General features: G+C 38.7%; 1 protein-coding gene across 2 annotated transcripts in view; it reads right to left on the bottom strand.

Annotated features, from left to right (window-relative positions):
* Positions 1-19,883, bottom strand: part of FGF12 (fibroblast growth factor 12) — a 364,960-nt gene that overhangs the window by 199,371 nt on the left and 145,706 nt on the right. For both annotated transcript variants that reach the window (XM_061193267.1, XM_061193266.1), the window contains exon 2: positions 490-600. In XM_061193267.1, the coding sequence (XP_061049250.1) occupies positions 490-600 (111 nt within the window). The remainder of the gene's footprint in view (positions 1-489; positions 601-19,883) is intronic.

Below are 19,883 nucleotides of genomic sequence, written 5' to 3'. Positions count from 1 at the left end.
TATATTTTTCTTTTTAAATCAATAATTTTGTCCTCAATCAAAATAAAATAACATGTAATATACATATGTATATATTCAATGTTTACCTTGAGAAGTAACTTTGGTCTTCCAGAAATGATGTTCTAAGAATTACTATAACATGTTTACTGTTTCGTTCCAGGATTAAAATATCATTTTGTGCTGGAAGGTCTACCTTGCTTCTATGAATACTTAACATCATCCTGACTACAAACAGTGGGATGAGAGGCAATTCTTGTCCACTGACCAGTCAGAACTCCTTCAAGCCTCCTACCTTCTTATTGAGTACATAATCTCTGTCCCTTGCTGTCTCCTGGCTATAGGGAATCATAGCAAAAAGGATAAAGGAAAAGACACCAGCTTACTAGTAGTTGAATAGTTCCAAAGGTAGCCTGGCCATGCTTTAAGTCTAAGATACACTGGGCCATACGTTTGATTGTAATTGGATTGCAAGAAGCTAATGTGCCTTACTGTAGTCACTGTTTTCGTCCTTGGTCCCGTCAATGGTACCATCTGGGTGCATCTGCAGGAAATATCCCTGCTGGCTGAATAACCTTGTCACAATTCCTTTCAGCTGGGGTTCTGCAGAACAAAATGAAATGATTATTGAAATTTTTTTTTTTAAATGCACACTTGCAAATTGTCAAAAACATTCCTGAAGTAAATGCATAAATGTCAGTGGTTTATATATTGAAGTAACTATTTGAAAGGAAGGCATTTTGGTAACATATCTGTACTTTTTTTTCTTTCTAGAGGCAGATAAATAAATCTCTGCAACAGTAAACCAAATGTAAATGAATAAAAGCTAATTATGATTAGAAAATACAGAGGTGTGCTAAAAAATGGATTATGTCTCTCCCTCCTGCATCTAGTGTCTGGCTGCAAGATGCCACTAAGTTTGTGGTCCCATTCCAGAATCACGGTTCAGACCAAACTGCCACTGTAATTGCTAAGCTTTCAGCAGTCATAATCAGGTCCTGGAAGACTTCTATTTCTGCTGAATGACAACTATCTATCTTTCCTGGGCTTTGAAATTCTGAGCAAATTCAGGCTTGGTTGAGAACCACAGGAAAAAGCCAAACCCCCATGGCCATGAGATGTCACTGGAAAAGTATGTGGAAACAGATTTCACCTTCAGTAAATACTTCATCCGAGTGAGCCCCAATACTACAAAAGTCATTTTTCCAGCACACACAAAAAAATCAAGCCATGCATATTTCTGTATTTCAAACCAGAAGTGGTCTTCAGCTTTTAAAAACACCCTACACACAAATACCATCAAACTGATCTTTGTATACCACATTTGAATTTTTGTATAGCAGCTAACATAAATATTTAAAGCTTTCTCACTGTGGTACTAGCTGCCAGCAACAATCTATTTTCTACAGCATTACCACCATTCTTCTTTTTTTTTTTAACATCTTTATTGGAGTATAATTGCTCTACAATGGTGTGTTAGTTTCTGCTTTATAACAAAGTGAATCAACCATACATATACATATATCCCCATATCTCCTCTCTCTTGCGTCTCCCTCCCACCCTCCATATCCCACCCCTCTAGGTGGTCACAAAGCACCGAGCTGATCTCCCTGTGCTATGCAGTTGCTTCCCTCTAGCTATCTACTTTATATTTGGTAGTGTATATATGTCCATGACACTCTCTCACTTCGTTCCAGCTTACCCTTCCCCCTCCCTGTGTCCTCAAGTCCATTCTCTACGTCTGCATCTTTATTCCTGTTCTGCCCCTAGGTTCTTCAGAACCTTTTTTTTTTTTTTCAGATTCCATATATATGTGTTAGCATATGGTATTTGTTTTTCTCTTTCTGACTTACTTCACTCTGTATGACAGACTCTAGGTCCATCCACCTCACTCCAAATAACTCAATTTTGTTTCTTTTTATGGCTGAGTAATATTCCATTGTATATATGTGCCACATCTTCTTTACCCATTCATCTGTCAATGGCCACTTAGGTTGCTTCCATGTCCTGGCTATTGTAAATAGAGTTGCAACGAACATTTTGGTACATGACTCTTTTTGAATTATGGGTTTCTCAGGGTATATGCCCAGTAGTGGGATTGCTGGGTCGTATGGTAGTTCTATTTTTAGTTTTTTAAGGAACCTTCATACTGTTCTCCATAGTGGCTGTATCAATTTACATTCCCACCAACAGTGCAAGAGGGTTCCCTTTTCTCCACACACTCTCCAGCATTTATTGTTTGTAGATTTTTTGATGATGGCCATTCTGACTGGTACATCACCACCATCTTTGTCTCTACTTCAGTTTTGGGCAAAAATTAGACTACTCTAGCACATTTATAGCCCTATTTCATAAAAATTAGTAGAAAAAGAAAAATGCTGCTTCTGGTGATAAAAATTGAGGCAAGGATAGAAATCATATGACTGGTGAAGTAGTTATGTGTTATCCCCAAAAGGCAATCAATGAATTTCAACTGACAGTGTCATTCCTTCACCAATTTATTAAACTAATATTTACTCAGAACCTCTTTTTTTGGGCAGGCAACATGCTAAGTACTGTGTGTTAAACTAAATACATTTATTGATGTTTGAGTCTAGATAAGAGTTCTAGATAAGGATCAATGCAATAAACTCTTTGGGAATGGACCTGCTCCCTATGACATATGTCTTTTGCACATATGACTAGATCACACATACTTGGGAGTTTGAGGCAATGCCTATATAAACATGTCTTCTTCAAAGCAGTCCTAAGAAGTAGAAAAGTTGCCAAAAAAACTGGTAATGAGGAAGTAGGGTATTAAAAAAAGAACTAAACTGGAAATTAGACATTCTGATTGATAACTATGTATTATTACTGTGGTTAAATAAATTCAATGTATTTATAATTTGAGCACCTTTGACTTAAAGTCTCTTTGATTTGAGAATCTTCTCCTCTAAGTAGTGCCAGAAATCAAGGCATGGATTCATTCTCAATGTGTTGTCTCCATGCCCCTGACCCCCAAGGGACATGTAGGAGAAGCATGTAGCTAGCTAACCTCACTGCAAAAAAATATTCTGCACCCCTACCATCTATTAAGCCCTACCAACCTTCCCAGGCTTAGTTCCAGATCACCTCCTCAGGAAGACTTGGCTATCGTAAGTGTGGGTCACTTTTATAATTAGGAGAAATAAAAGAATGTGTGAGCCTCTGCCACAAGGCTAACTGGTTGACAGGCAGATGCTAATGTGGTACGTTCACGTCTAGATGTGCAATCAGGAGACCCAGCTTTGAACCACAGTTGCTGTGGGGTCCTGAGCAAGTCACTTAGTATCTGAGGCTGTTTTCCTATCTGTGTAATGGGAAAAAATAATTTCTACGCTAACTATAATAATTTAGAATTTAAGATGAATAAATGTGATAATATGAAATTAAAAAACCCATAAAAATATAAATCCTAATTAAGGTCTAAGTTTTCAACCCTGAAAATTGAGGAAACAGTGTAAGTAAACCAAAGGAAGTATTTTACAAATAGACTTTGCTGATTCATGTTTTAGTAAAATATTAATTGAGCTTGTAAAGTCACTAAAGTAACCAAAAGATTAAGAGTAGAGGATAGAAAAGGATAGAAGGAAGGAAAGGAACAACTGTCTTATAATTCATACCTTATCTCTAATAAACTTGATAAGGTCACTTTAAGAAGTCATGTTTTGATAGGTAATGAGATGCATGGCAGCTGAATCATTAAAGCCTGAAAATGATTGTTTGGGTTTTTTTCATGCTCCTCTTTCTGTAGCTATAATTAAACACTCCTTTTGCTACGGTGAAGCTATCCCCCTGTTGGGACCCTGGGAATTCAGGTTGGTAACTCCTGTTCAAGATAATGAGCATAAGGCTGTACACCAAGCCCCACCACCCAAGAGCAGTGCAGAGCAAGCTCAGAGTCTGAGTTTTAATTATGTGATGATCTATGAACGTGAATGTTTTACACTATAGCTGTTTCAAAGGAGCCCTGACCATCTACTAAACAAATGCCCTGAACCTAGGATGTGTCATGGAAAGCAGTATAGCCTGCCCGACAGGCCTATACTTTTATTACTATCAAATCCTATCAACCTTTCCAGGCTCAGCTCAAGATCACCTCCACCAGGAAGGCCTGGCTATCGTAAGGGAGGATCACTTCTATAATTGGGAGAAAAAAAAGAAAATGTTTTGTTGTATTTTAAAGAAAAGGGTTTAAAAAAAATGAGACCACTTTTTGGGATATCTAGCATCCTGAGTGCATTCAACAAAACATGCTTTTTATTTTTCAGACCATGCTTAGGCATCTAACAGATTAATAAAACCTGTGCTGTCCTCAGGGAGCACCCAGTCTAATGCATGAAACATACGTATACATAGTGTGAGATAGCTGTTAAATGATGAATGGAAGCAAAGTGACATGATGTCACAAGGAGCAAGGGACTAATTCTGTCTAGAAGTTAGATGAAGGCACCTCACCTGTCACTTGAGGAGTGAATAGCATTTTCATAGGCAAAGAAACGAGAGGAAGGGCATTCCAGAAAAACAATGGATGAAGGAAAAAACAGCATGGCAGACTTTGGGAATGATGCAGAATCTGGTATAGGCATAATATACAGCAGAGTTTCGCAAATGCTGACATGCAGGTAAGTGCCTATTCTCAACAAATGTTCACAGGTAAACAGTGAAGTAAGAAAAATATGGTCAACAGAGTAAGTTTTTTATTAAGCTAATTTTATTTTCAATTTATATGACTGTCCTTGATTCTAAGATTATGTTTTTCCATTATTTTTTCATTTTTTTATGAAGCAATGGCTATATTATTAGATGATGATAAGACGTTGGTTTAGTTTGTTCCCTTTTGTACTCTAAAGTAGTGTAGCAAATACTGCTAGATTTTCTGTAAAATCCATTTCCTCTTTTGCCTGGGCACCCAGCTAGACCATATGTCCTAGCCTCCCTTGCAGTTAGGTTTGGCAGATGAATGAGTGTCATATGGAATGTTAAGTGGAAGTGATGTGTGTCATTTTCAGGCCAAGGCTTTTAAAAGCAAACATTATCCTCCACATTTTCTCTTCCTTAACGCTGGCTGGATTTAGATGATAAAGCCCTAGGAGATGTCAACAAAATAGGAGAATTCTGGTGGAAGAAAAGACAACAGCCATCAGAAATACCCACCTTGGACGGTTAGGTGAAAAGAACTAGCAGTGGTTGTACATAGTGACACCCTTCCTAAGAGAATATGAAAAGGGGGTAGAGGGGTGGAGAGTAACTTTACAGTGCAGAAACCTGACAAAAAAAATGCTACCTCAGCCGGGGGTCAAGGTTAAGGTCCACAGTCATAAATCACGCTGATAGCCTTGATACCTTGATACCCTTGATATGCTGTAATGAGAATGGCACTTTACCTCTGTGATCTTCCTCCCCAAAACCCATAACCCCAGTCTAATCATGAGAAAAACATCAAACAAATCTCAACTATAGGACATTCTACAAAACAACTGACTAGTACCCCTCGAAACTATCAAAAATTCAAAAAAAAGTTCTGAGAAAATGTCACAGCCAAGAGGAGACTAAGGAGATAAGACAACTAAATGTAATGTATCCTAGATGGGCCCCTGGAACTGAAAAAGGACATTAGGTAAAAAGCTGAGGACATCTGAATAAAGTATGGACTTTAGTTATTCATAAGGTATCAATACTGATTCACTAATTGTCACAAACATACCAAACGAATGTAAGATGTTCATATGGGAAACTGGGTGTAGGCTTCATGGGAACTCTTTGTACTATCTTAACTTTTCTGTAAATGTAAAACCATTTTCAAATAAAAAGTTTATTAAAAATTATAATTAGAGCCACAAAAGCAAGTAAGAAATTTTACCTTCAAAGAAGTTGGTGAGAAAGAAGGTAAAGCATAGGAACTCATGTTCAGCACCGCTTCCCTTCAGGATGACGTGGCAATTTCCACAGAAGGTTTGACTTCAAAGCCACTCAGAAAAGCTGAGACCTGAAGGAATTATCTAGACATTCCTGCTGCCTTAAAGTGTAGTGCTATGGAGCAGTTACCTAGGTACACGCTGGAAACCAGAACACAGCCAGAGCCAAGGAAGCCTAGTCACACATCTCAAAATGAATACTAGATTGTAGAAAATAGAATGAATTTTAGAATTGGAAAGGAACTCAGAATCCAATACCTTCCTTCATCAAAAATACCTTCCTTCATCAAGTTCAAAGATAAAAAAGAAAAACTGAGCCTCAGAGGGAAAATGTCTTGTCCAAGGTCATCCAGCCAACACACGGATGAGTTAGGAAAAGACTCGTCTCTGATATACCGAATGAACATTGTCCTTTCCCTCCCAAAGAGCAGCCAAGACATAATCTGTATGTATCTTGTGCAAGCTGCAGGACTGGGGGGCAAGAAGGTAGAGCAGAGATGAGAAGGAGGGGGAGGAACACCTAGCTGTGCATCAGTTATTGAAGTGTGGGAGTGACAAAGGAAAGGAGTTATAGGAAACCGTGCAAGAAATATATATTTAATATTGACATATTTTATATACAGGTATATATATATGAGATACTAAAATTGCATTGTGTTTTTCTAGGGCCAGCCTATTCAACATTTGCACCTAAACTTAGAGAACGTGCCCCCATGTAAACTCCAATCTAAAATGAAAAATGTAAGTGATCCAAACTTTATTATGAGCTATAGCCAGAGAATTAATAGTATTTATTATAATAACAATGGCCGTATTATGAACCCATCTACTTTGTAGCAGGCACTCCCCCAATGATTTCACTACAGTTGTATCTGGTATTCACAACAACTGAATGTGTAAGGTACTTTTCTCATTTGTCAGGTGAGATTATCGAGATTCAGAGAAGCTACATCACTTACCCTAGGTTACAGAACTAGTAAGTGAAGAGGCAGATCTAGCGTAACATTCTATGGTCCCAGCTGTTCTCCAGCACTGTTCAGTCACTTTAAGAAAGACACCGGCAAAACTGGAACATGTCCAGAGGAACAGGAGCCAAATAAAGAGGGTGGTACAAAGGACTGTCATATGAAGAATGGCTGAATGAACAGTCGATATGAAGCCTGGAGAAAGGAGGATGCAGGGGACGTGAGAGCCTTCCCCACTTTCTTGAGAGCAGAAGTAAGAAGACAGAAGAGGAGACAGAAGTAAGAAGAGGCCAATTCGTTCTGAGTGGCTCCACAGGCATAGAACTAGGGCCGATGGCTGAATGTTACAGGGAGGCAGGTAAAAATGAACTTTCTGTAAACTGTATTCGAAAAGAAAACAGGCTGCCTAAGGAAAAAATGAGTTCTCCATCATTGGATAGAAGCAAACAGAGAGAAGCAGAAAAAACTACAGGTCAGGACAGCTATGAAGGACACAGATATCTCTGAAAGCTAAGGCATTCTGCATGGCAATGCAAGGTCCTTTCTAGCCCTGAGGTCCTGGAAAGCTTTGAGATAAGCCAGATGGCCGTTAAATACAAGTTCACGTTTCTGTTTCTTAGTGTGTGCTTAGGACAGGGAATTGAAAAGACTGTTTAGCAGGCATCCTGCAAATGGAGAGTACTTTGTAAAAGTTAAGCATGCATTGTGTAGTAGTTTGATGGGGCTTTTTAATCAATTTCTGTGGGCTTACAAACCAGACCCTTGGTGTCAAGGTTTAATGTTGCCCACTTAAAGGAATTGAGATTGAAGAGGCTGTTAAATTTTGATTCTTGTCAAGTGCTTCTGGGCTTCATACCACTGCAGATTTCAAAATAGATTGTCAGGGTAGGAGACTGTTCATAAACACATATGTTTATGATAATTACAGCTAAAGGGTATAGACTAGGGCACATTTACATACCATAAATCAACGCCCCAGACAAATCAGAAATGGATACAGTAAGACATGTGAAAGAGGATAGAACTTATCTGGACTTTTGAACACTCTGCAGAAATGACAATCACACTAAACTGGGGGAATTCATTAAAAATACTTGTTGTTTAGTAAAAGAGACACAGACCTGAGACCCCACATTCACTCGGGAGACTGCAGCGAATAAGGCGGAGATGTGACATCATGGCCTAGCAGAATCTGTCTGCTCTGTGGGGTAAAGATTACCACGTACCTGTCCTGAGCCCTCAGTCTTCCCATAGGTCAAGTGAAGGTGATGGTGCCCTCAGCAGTTACCCATCTAAGGGCCATGGAAATCCCTGTGAAGCACTAATAATGGCAAGAGGATTCTGTATCTATAAGCGGAGATCTATTTTCTCAATCAGCAGATACTGGTAGCACGTTTTATTAAAAAATCAAGTATTTACTGAGCACCAGACTTTCTGGTGGGTATTCTAGGTAGAGGGGAGAACCAGTGATATGCTCATAAAACAGCTCTTTTTAAAAAAAGGCCCCAAACCTGATTTCCATGGGATTTCCACGGGGTAAATCTTCCCACCGTGGCTGATTTAAAACTATCATTTGACCTCACTGGATGCAGAGCTGGAGCAGAAGAAATGAGCATCCCAGGCTCCAGGATCCAGCACAGCACTGAATACAACAGAGAACAAGCCATGAAGCTTACATTCCAGCAGGAAAGACAAGAAGTAAACAAACAATTCATACATAAGAGTTTTCGTATAGGTGCCATGATGAAAATGAAAGCAATGAAAAAGGATGGAGCATCCAGGGGATGGATGTGTTGTGAACAGCATGGTTAGAAGTGGACTTCACCGAGACCTGACGAAGAGCTGTGGGGTAATAGCTAAGAGCATCCGGAAACAGGGAGCAGCAGATGCAAAGTAATCCTAATGTTTGAAAAGCCCGGGAACCAGCAGATGAGAGGCTCTCTGAAGATCCTCCTCTCGACCAGGAGTTGGCAAACTACAGTCCTGTCGCTGCCAATTCTGTAAATAAAGTTTTATTGGAACACAGCCTGTGCGCCTTCATTCACACATTTGCCCCTGGCTACTTCCGTGCTACAACAACAGAGATGAGTAGTTGCAATGGAGACCCTACAGCCTGAAATATTTACTAACAGGCCCTTTCCAGAAAAAGCTGGCCAACCCTTGCTCTAGACCCTTGCTGATGTAGTTCCCTCTGCCTGAAACGCACATCCCATGCCCTGCCTTCTCTCTGCCCAGAACTCCCTCCTCAGTCTTCCAGGTTCAGCTGTCTTCCACTGGGCCTTCCCTGACACCCTGAGGCTAAATTAGTCACTCCCTCTGCACAGCTCCCTGGGGCACAGGCTAGGAGAGGACTCCCTACACTGTTACAGCTGTTTGCATACGATCTGTCTCTGCTGCTGAACTAGGTACAACTCCTCAAGGGCAAGGACCTTGAATGATTCATGACCCTGTCCCAGCACAGTGCCAGGCACCGGGTAGGTGAGAGGTATGTGTATGTGGATAGAAAGGAGATAAGTTATATCTGGGATTTTCCACCGTGACCCGTGACTTTTAGAGGAGCTCCTCCTTTGTAAGAAAGATGTTGACAGCCTTTGAATATCATGCCTCCAGCCTTCAGTGCCTTTCTTTCCATTTTCAGTCTCGACTCAGCCCCTCCACACTGAACACAGTTGACAAGCACAGCGGCGTCCGCCATAAACTGAACAGTCTCCAAAGCCCTGCTCAGCGGGAATCAAGTGACCTTGAGACGGGCAATCCTTAACCTTCATGCTGCCGCAAAGCTAAATGGAAAGAAGGACACGCTTTTCCAGAATATCCTCTTCACTAAACCAGTCTGAGCTGGGGAAGACGGGAGAAGCAGGGCAGGGAAATGCCCATCAGGATGGGGTTTCTGTACTGAGCCAATTTTACTCCTCATACCATTAACCCCCTCCCTCCCAGCTTCCTCTCTATAAGATGCTCATGAAAATTTAAAATAACTCAACTACCATTTACTGACTTCCAACATGTACTAGGTGCTGGGTACAAAGATGAGTAAGATGCAGTTCCTGCCCTGAAGGCACCCACGGCCTCCTCACTGAGATGCACACACAACTAACCATACCCAGTGAACATGGAAAGTGCTGTCCTAGAGGAACAAACAAAATGCCATGGAATCACAGAGCGCGGGTGCTAACTTTACCTGGGATGGTGAGTTCTGGGACAAGAAGCAGTTAAGAAAGGCTTCAAAGATGAAGCAACATTTTAGACTTGGCCTTGAACAGGCAGGGCAGGTGTGCTTCGAGCAGCATGAGCAGGAGGGACAGTCCCATGCGACACACAAACTGAGCATGTCCAGAGATGGGGCAAGCACATGGCATGGCCAGGGTGTGGGGAAATAAGAAGGCGCACGCAGCGGCTGGAGGTGACAGCAGAAGGGAAATATGGGCCCAGGACACTTGAGGTTCTTTAAGCAAAGCTAATAAAGTTTACCTTTTAAACCAATGATCTCCAAACTCTTTTGAGCATACATCTCCATCTGTAAAAAATGTTAAATCTACAGCCTCTGTATGAAATGGAGCAGGACACTCTGAGGCCTTCCCAGGACAGAACCCCACCCTCCTATGTCCTCTGCCTTGTCTGTAGAAAAACTTCAGTCAAAGAATAAATGTAATCAGAGAAATGAGAAAATACAGAAACAAAGGAAAAGCAGTCAAACAAGACCAAATAATAATAGCTTAGCCATTAAATAAAGTCAAGGACTTTTAGTTCCTCCTCAAGGGCTATGGATAGTACTCTGAGCCGTATCCTGTGAGCTGTTTTGTAGATACTGAAACTCCCACCAGGTGCAACAAGTTAACTGCATGATGACCAGACTGTAGCCATGACATAAGCTGCCACAATTCCGAGAACTGGCCTCAAAGAAATGGGAAAAAACCGACCCTGGAACTGAAGGCACCTGGGACTGAACTTAAACCAATCCTGGAACTGAACTTAAAACAATCAAGATAACACTGATCAGACCACCACATGACTAACTTCAAGACGATTGTCAGAGCTGTGTCTTTTCTACATGTAGCTCCCTCCCTCTGCCCATACACCCCTGAATCTCCCCTTTAAAAGCTCTTGCCTACTGATTGTCAGGGGGCAGTTGGCCTTTGGACATGAGCCTGCCCTCTCCCCCAGTTGCCAGCCTCTGAAATAAAGCAAACTTTCCAAACAGACTTATGGTTACCGAAAGGGAAACATTGGGGGGAGGGATAAATCAGGAGCTTGGTATTAACATACACACACTACTATATATAAGATAGATAACCAATAAGGACCTAATGTATAACACAGAATATCACTCAATATTCTGTAATAACCTATATGGGGAAAGAATCTGAAAAAGAATGGTATATGTATATGTATAACTGAGTCACTTTGCTGTACACCTGAAACTAACATAACATTGTAAATCAACTATACTCCAATAAAATTAAAAAAAAAAAAAATCCAAACTTACAAATAAGATAAAAAAAAAAAAAGCAAACTTTCCTTTCCACCAACCTTGCCTCTCAGGTATTGGCTTTCGAGCAGCAAGCAGCCAGACCTGAGTTTTGGTAACACATGTATGTGTATTTATTATTTATAAATTACATGTAGGTAATTTATAAATACCATATATTATGCATATATTATAAATGAAAGTTCAAATGTTTAAAAGGACCAATACTAAACACACACAAAAATTAAAATATCCACATGACAAAAGTTTGTCTTGCCCCACTCACTTCAGAGAAGAGAAGCATGAGGTACCACTGCATCAGATGATAGGGAAACTGAAGGATTTTAAGCCTGGGGATAAATTATGAGGGCAGTATTTTAGAAAGCCATACTGGGGAACAATAGAGAAGGATGACTTAGAGTGGGTGGTGCTGTGGTCATGGAAGCCACGTAGGAAGCTGTGACATATAATAAGGCCTTAGGTAGGCAGTGGCAATGAGGATGGAGAGAAGACATCAGCCTGAGGACTGATGCTTGGTGGGACCTGGTAGATGACAGGATGTGTAGAGTCCCTTCAGCTCTGGAAAAATGTGTGACCTCTCCTTCCCTAAATCCAAATCTATCATTAGGCTTCTAAGAAAGCCCTGTGTCAGTGTAGAACATCATGGAAAATGAGGGTGGAAAAAGCTTAATGTGAGCATTCCTAGGAAGCCAAATGACTTCTTTGCCTTTCTAAGGATTTCCGTTCATGAAGGGGAGTTTGATTCTGGTCAACCTCACTGAGTCACAGCCCCTTGGTCTTTCTCAGACTGTCATCCAAGAAATGGACCTTGTCTTCCAGGCAACTCATGAATGAGCTATGGAGGATGAAAACCACAAGATATTTCACACATGAAGATAATCCTAGAATCTGAAGATTTTAGAACCAGAAAAGTCCTTCAGGATAATCTAATTCTACAGATGAAGAAGCAGAACACCAGAGAGAGGGGAAACCCATGAAAGCATGTCTTCCAATCCCTGGAGTCGGGGCTCTTTAATACATCATGATCCTTCTGTGCTGCACCCCTTTAAATGAAAACCATTTTTCATCCTCTCACAGGTATCCTGGCTTTATCCCAAATGAGCTGTGTGGTATCCAGAAAGCTATTTCATTTCTTTATACACAGGTATACTTTGCTTCTTGTGAAACGTTCGAATGACCAGGACCTGCTTCTGAAGGCTGTTCTAAGGAATTAAGAATACACATTGTACCAGTGGGACGGGGGGCAATATAGGGGTGGGGAGTGGGAGGCACAAACTACTGGGTGTAAGATAGACTCGAGGAGGTATTGTACAACGCGGGGAATAGAGCTAATATTTTGTAATAACTGTAAATAGAAAGTAACCTTTAAAAATTGTATAAAAACTTTTTTAAAAATTGTTTTTTAACTAATACAGATTGTAGCATGTTCTATTACCAGCAAGTGGCCTTGCTTGGGGGGTAGATTAACTTTCTGATAGAATTTATGTGGTTTGGAAGACCCATGGTTAGGAGCAGTAGCGATGGGCAAATTCTCCTGAGTTTTATTCACAGATAACAGTTGTCAAGTATTTACCACATACCAAGTGCTTTACGTGGATTATCCCTTTAAATTCTCACAGAAATAATTTAAGGCAGACATTGGGTGTTTTTTTATAGATTAGGAAACTGAGGCTTACAGAGGTTAAGTCACTTGCTCTAAATCACAGAGGTAATAAATGCCAGAACCAGGTGTTGAAGCCAGAACCCTTTGCTCTCTATACCTTCTCATTGCTAATCATCAGTTGCTTCTTGAAGAAATCTAACATGCTGATACTTCTCTCTTCTTCCTTTATGATGATCAGCCCACAAAAATGGTAGAAACCTATGAAGCAAGGGACCTAGAACAAACAGCAAACACTAAGCTGGAGTTAAAGCTTTTGGCCTCCCGGTACAAAAATGGGGGGAAAGTATAGACACCCCCATTCATCCAAATAGTCTTCCGTAATAACAGCATCCTCACTTGGCATAGAAAAAACTCTTCTCAGTTAGTCTTAAGGCCTCTTTTTCATAGACACATCTTTTGGCACCAGAAATAAATGAACAGGACAGCACAGGCATGACAGTTCCCTGACATCAGAGAAACTGCAGGATGTTGGACCTGTCCTAAAACTGTCCCGTGTCTCAGAGGAAATCTTTTCATCCAAATTGGCAAGCCTGGGGAATTCCCTCATACACCACAAATCTAAATTACCTGCAGGTAAAATGCCATTGTTGTAAAATGTGATCTTCTCTCTGTCATCTTTTTTATAGCATCCACCAAGAAAAATCTGCAGAGTCAACCAGAGTGAGTTGAAGAGGTAATAATACTTTCTGCAAACAAGCAGTTTAGAGCTCCAACGGCACATCAATCAGCTTCGACTCTGCTGCAAGCTCAGGCCAGGCAGGATGATGCAATGCGAAGTATGCGCCAGGGGTCTGTTCCCAGCGGCTGGCTCCTCTCCATCCCCACCGTCACCACCTTGGTCGAGGCCATCACAGCTCCCAGCTAGATTCCTCCAACACTCACTAACACTCTTACCCTATTTCCCTTCCAAACCACGCTACGATGGAGGTAATATTTTACAGGATAAATTGGATCATGTCACTCTCCTGCTTAAACCCTTTAATAGCTTCCATTTCATTTACAATAAAATGTCAAACCCCTTAGCATGGCCTGGAGAGCTTTGCACCATGTGGCTCCTGTTTACCATTCCATCATCATCTCAATTTACTCTCTCCCTGGCTCACCAAGCTCTAGCTAGGCACACGCACCTTTCTCTTCAGATCGAAGGATCTTTGCACATGCATTTCCCTCTGCCTGGATTGATTTCGTCCTAAGATAAATTCAAGTTTTAGCTTAAATGTCACTCCACAGAGGTCTTGTCTAGGCTCCCCATCTAAATCTGCCTTCATATTCAGATTCAGATTCTCTGTCAACACACTATGTTTTCCCCCTTCATAACACATGTCCCAATTTGTAATTAGATACCTATTTTTCTTTACTTCCTTAATATTTATTTCCTCCTCTAGACTATAGCACCCATGAGGGTGAGGCCATGTTAGTTTTAGCCATCACAATATGCCCAGTACTTATTTAGTATAGTGCCACTAACACAACGTAGGAAGCCAACACATATTTGTTCAATGTACTGGTTTCCTCTCTCTAGGCTTCAGGTTTCATATATAAAATGACGGCTTTGGAACAATTCAGTGGCTAGAAGTTTAGGATCCCAGAAACCTAAGGGACTCACAAGTAGAAATAGATACAAGTTGTTTGCAATGAAGTAAAACTGAAAATGGAGAAAGTATTTTTAATAGATTTTAGAGAGATTACATGTCTCACCACCGTATATTAATAAAGATTGTTAAAATTCCATTTAAAATATAATTACACAAGCTATAATAATGCAATTAAATTATTACCTGATATAACAATACACAAAAAAGAAGCAGAAATAGTTATCAAATGTGATTGGTACACTTGTGATGTAAATATGGATTGCATGCTATACCTCAAATTCAATTTGGAGGCTCTTGGGGACAACTGGAAAGCAACTGAAACAGAGGTACAAGGAATTGTCACTGTGACTGATTATGAGGGGCCATTACAAATGCATAGATGAAAAACTCCCTGGACAAAGATATGAACCTGTGGTTTTAGACAAGGGTGTCAACACAATACTCTCAAGGGTGGCCACTCTAATTCCAAACACCCATGTCCAAAAAAAACCAAAAAAAGCCTGCCTGACTCTCTCCTGGCCAACTCCAAGAAGCATACTTCAGGGTTCAGTGCTACAGGGATTGATCTATCCATAGCTAATGATTCCCCCAAACTTTGCAGAGGAGGTCAGCTTGACTTTAATACCCATCACTTATTTTAAAAATTGTCAATGGTTTCCCATAGGTATGTGACACATTCTAGTAACAAAAGGCATGATTTGTCAACAAATAAAATTTTAAATTGTCATATGTTTGTTTGGAAAAACAAGTAAACATTAAAGCATACACTAAATTTTACCTATGTGTTACAGAACCAAAAATTCATTTTCTTTTACAGAAAAAAAATTCATTTTTTACGTGATGCTTCAAAATCCTGCAGTTTGTTCTATAAAAAAATGGCTTAATTTTAGAATTTCTGTGTTTTGTTTCTAAATGACAAGTTAGGAGAATAAATGTGAGGCTCTTTGCAAGTATCCACATAAAACCCATTCTGCATGTGGATCATCTTTATTGTCATAAATGGGAAACCAAATTAGATAGAATGTTCATGAGATTTTCTCTTTTAACTTTGCATTGAGGCTCTATAAACTTTTTGATGCATCATATAAGAATTTTGATCGGTGACTTTAAGTTTTGGTGTAGATTATCTTGATTACAATTTGCAGATTTATTATAATTTTACATACTCATTAACTCTTTCATTTCTTTGAATTCTCTTTTTAACATGAAATAAATATTTCAAACTTGTGAAAAATATAGAGATAGCAATAGCCCTCAACAAGTGTGTTACCATGAACTAGAAACTGAAATTTCTACGCAAAGCATTTACTCATTCAACCTTTACAACAGCCCTACAAGGTTTTTGTTTGTTTGTTTTTCCTCATTTTACAATGATGAGATTTAGATACAAAGAAGTGAAGTAATTGCCCAAGGTCCCACAATTCATTAAGTAAAAGGACTTTAGGATTTAAGTTCAGGAAGTCTGGCTCCAGAACCCACAGTGCAAGCTACCATTCTCTACTGCCTCTTGAGTATCCATGAACTCAGCATCCACATTTAACAAACACTAACATTTTCCATAATTGCCTCCAATCTTTTTATGTAATTAAAACATTCTAGTCATCTCCTTAATTCCATTCCATTACGTTTCCTGACCAGACCCAACTACATTTCTGAATTTGGTTTATGTGTAGTTTTCTTGTTCATATGTTTGTTCCTTTACTCCCTCTTTATGTATCTCCTAAAAATATGTAGTGCTATTTTGTGTATTGTACATTTTTACATAAAAAGTATCATGCTGTACATATCATTCAGCAATCTGATTATCTCTGTAAACATTATATAAACATTGTATGTTTGAATTTTCAATTTTCATCTGATCTTTAATAGATGACTATAATCACTTTTCATTCATTGTCATTTCTGATTTAGTTGTTTTTATTTCTATCATCTTAGCTTGTGTTTTCTATTTACAATGCCTTTCTTTGCTTCTTTATTTATCCTTATGTTCTTTCAATTGGATTGATTTAGTTTTCTTTATTTGCCCTCTGATTTTCCCCCTTATCTTGATTTGGAAATTATACTCTATTTCCATTAATTTAGTGGTTACACTTACATATTTAACATAAATTTGTAATTTAGCAAAATCCAAGTATAATTGTTATCATTAAGCTCCTACCAAACACTGCAAGCACCTCCTTCAAACTCTGAAATCCTCCCACTCCTATCACTGAATAGAGTTCTAGCTTCTTTTTAAGCCCATGAAAGGCTTGCCATAGGATCTTTTTCAATGATTATGTATTAGGTATACCAACATGTTTTCCATATTTTTTGCTCACCCCTTCTTCCCTCTAGATTCAACCTGCTCTTTGTGAACCAATGAGAATCTATAAATGGTTACATTTCTTAGTTTATACCATTTGTTTATTTCTCTCTCTCTCGAATTATAGTTGAATGGATATACTGAATCAGATGATGTTTATTTTCCCTCAGCATTCAGAAAATAATATCCTATTGTCTCCTAGCAACCATTATTGCTGATAAGTCTGCAGTAGGTCTACCTATCTATCATTTGTAGTTAAATATTTTTTCTCTGGCCACTTTTAACATATTTTATCTTCATTGTAATATGGTTTTACTACAATTCCAAGTGGGAATTTTTTTAAGAATTTGATGGGATAAGGTCACATGAATTTTCCAGTTCTGAAAATTCTGTTTCAGTCTTTTTAATTTTAGATGATCTAACATTGTCTTTCTTATTTTCCAGAACTACTATATCATGCATGTTGGAACTTCTCCTTATATACCCCATATATCTTAAATTCTCATTCAATGTTTTCCACCTCTCTGATTCTGAGCGATTTCTATGATTTCATTTCCAACTCAAACATTTTCTCTTCTTTTGTGTATAGCTTGCTTTTGAACACATGTACAGACTTTTTTTGCCTACCATTGCAATTACTATATAATTATTTTTATATTTTTACTCTACTTTTTTCCCATACTGTTCTGTTCCTGCTTATAGTTTCTGCTTCTTTTAATTATTAAATGTTTAAAATATTCTTAATTTAAAATTTAGTTCAGATTGATCTAGTATCTAGAATTTAGGGATATGAATTCTTCAATTTGTTGTGTTCTATCCTTGTGTGGTTTCTATTATTTGACAATAAGATTTTCTTCAAAGGGAGTTGTTTTGGGCTGCCTTGGACTGTGAAACCTTCAAGAAGGGTTGACAATGGTCTCCCATAATACTTTGTGGATTTCTCCAACTGCTGTAAGTTTTTATATTAACTTCTCAGACTGGAATTCCTGCTTAACAGGGAGATATTGTTAATATTTTTATGATTTGATTTCAGACCACACCCAGGAAGTGGTCCAGGTCAAAGTTTCTGATTCCTTACAGGCAACCTTAGGTGGGCATCAGGCTCCTTTCAGTTTTCCTTGGCAGGTGGAAAGTTTTTCTAACTCACCATTTCTCAGAAAGAGCAGTGTCTCTGTTACAGGTCCCTGTCTGCCTAATACAGGCCTGAGGCCTCATCTCCTGCGGCCTGCATGAGGGCTAAACCCAGTGCCCAACTACTGATGGCCATGTCTGTTTCTATAATCCCCCTTGAAGCACATGAAATCAGTTCCTGCTCATCTCCATGCATATAAATACCCTCTTCATTTCTGGCAGCTGAGGAGTTCCCCTCTTTGGTTTTCAGCTCAACTATGCATTTTAATTTTTGCTGTTGTTGTTATACTTTCTCCAGCAGAACCATTTATTTTTAAATGGGAAGCAGAGTCCTTTTGTAACAGCTCAGATTATCATACTCAAAGTCTTACCATTTCAACATCAATGTTTCCTACACCTCCTATCTTTAACAAATGGTACATTATGGGGATAACATTAAAACTGTGTAATCTTCAAAACAATCATTGTAGTTAGAACTGTGAAGTCAAATAAGAGAAAACCAAGAAACACCTTTAAGGACTAAAGTCACAAGCACACCTATCTGATCCCTTCTGTGTGTCAAACAGATATTCATTCAGTAATTGAGAGCCTAACAGAGCCAGGAACTAAGCAAGGAGATGGGAGTATAGTGGGGAGCTCATTAATTATATGTTCCCAAACTTTAAATCTTAAAGGAAAAATAATTTTTTAAATCATACATTTGATTGCTTTAAGGAAAATAATACATATAAACAGATATCATTTTCCCTAGAGGACTGCAAACCCCCAGTTGGGAAAACAATTCTTATTCCCCTTCTTTATTTTACAAGTGAGGGAGTAGAGCCCCAGTGCAAGATGACTTTTCTTGTATTATATATTCATCAAAATTCTACCAGAACCCTTTTTCCTAAATATTAAAATAGTTTCTTTCCTAAATATTAAAATAGTTTCTCTAAAAATTCAAAGATATGGACACGACTAATTTGCAGTTAGAAACTGAATAGATAAATCCCTGATTATCGATAAACATAATTTTGGTAAGCTTAAATTCAAGATTTCTAAAAGCAATAGAGAAAGCATTCATTTTTTACATTTTAGCAAAATAGGTCTCTAAGAACATTCTCTGACTGGCATAAGTGCACATTCTAACTTAAGAAAATAATATTTATTTGTTCTTTCTTGCATTTTTAATCTTTCCCCCCACTCTGCAGAATCAGAAACACTTCTTATCTAGCTTCAGTAATTCATACCTACGTTTCTCATACAACTATGTAATAAATACATGTGCATATGACTATCCATATTACATGTTAATAAATACAAATTATAACATACATTCTGGAGATAACCTAGGCAAAATGTCAAAAATGTCCCTTTGTACTCTGATATCTGCAGTAAGGACATAAGGAACACTAAAAAACTTTAGCTCTTTTGGGAATATTCAACAAAGCAATGAAATTTACAAAGTGCCTACTACCTAGAATGGAACATTTTACACACATAACACATTCATCACACACACACACACACACACACAAATAAATAATTGTGGATTTTTCTTAAATTTCACATACCTAAGGCCTTATTTACCCAGTTTAACAATATTAGTTTCTAGTCACTACACGTTGGCACCAATATACTCTTAACAGAAGTTAGTAGAAAGAACACTGGGCTAGGTGTCAGAGGTTTAAGTTCTAATCCTTGCTCTGCCACTTAGGCAATTCACTTCATTCTTCAGTTTTCTCAGGTAAGATTAAAGGAGTTGGATTGTCAAGATCATTTTTAGATATTTTGTTCTATGGTTTTAAAACAATAATGGTGATAAT

The sequence above is a fragment of the Eubalaena glacialis genome, chromosome 6 (assembly GCF_028564815.1).
Source record: "Eubalaena glacialis isolate mEubGla1 chromosome 6, mEubGla1.1.hap2.+ XY, whole genome shotgun sequence".
Taxonomy (NCBI): Eukaryota; Metazoa; Chordata; class Mammalia; order Artiodactyla; family Balaenidae; genus Eubalaena; species Eubalaena glacialis.
The sequence above is the reverse complement of the archived record's forward strand: the minus strand, read 5'-3'. Positions and strand labels throughout refer to the sequence as shown.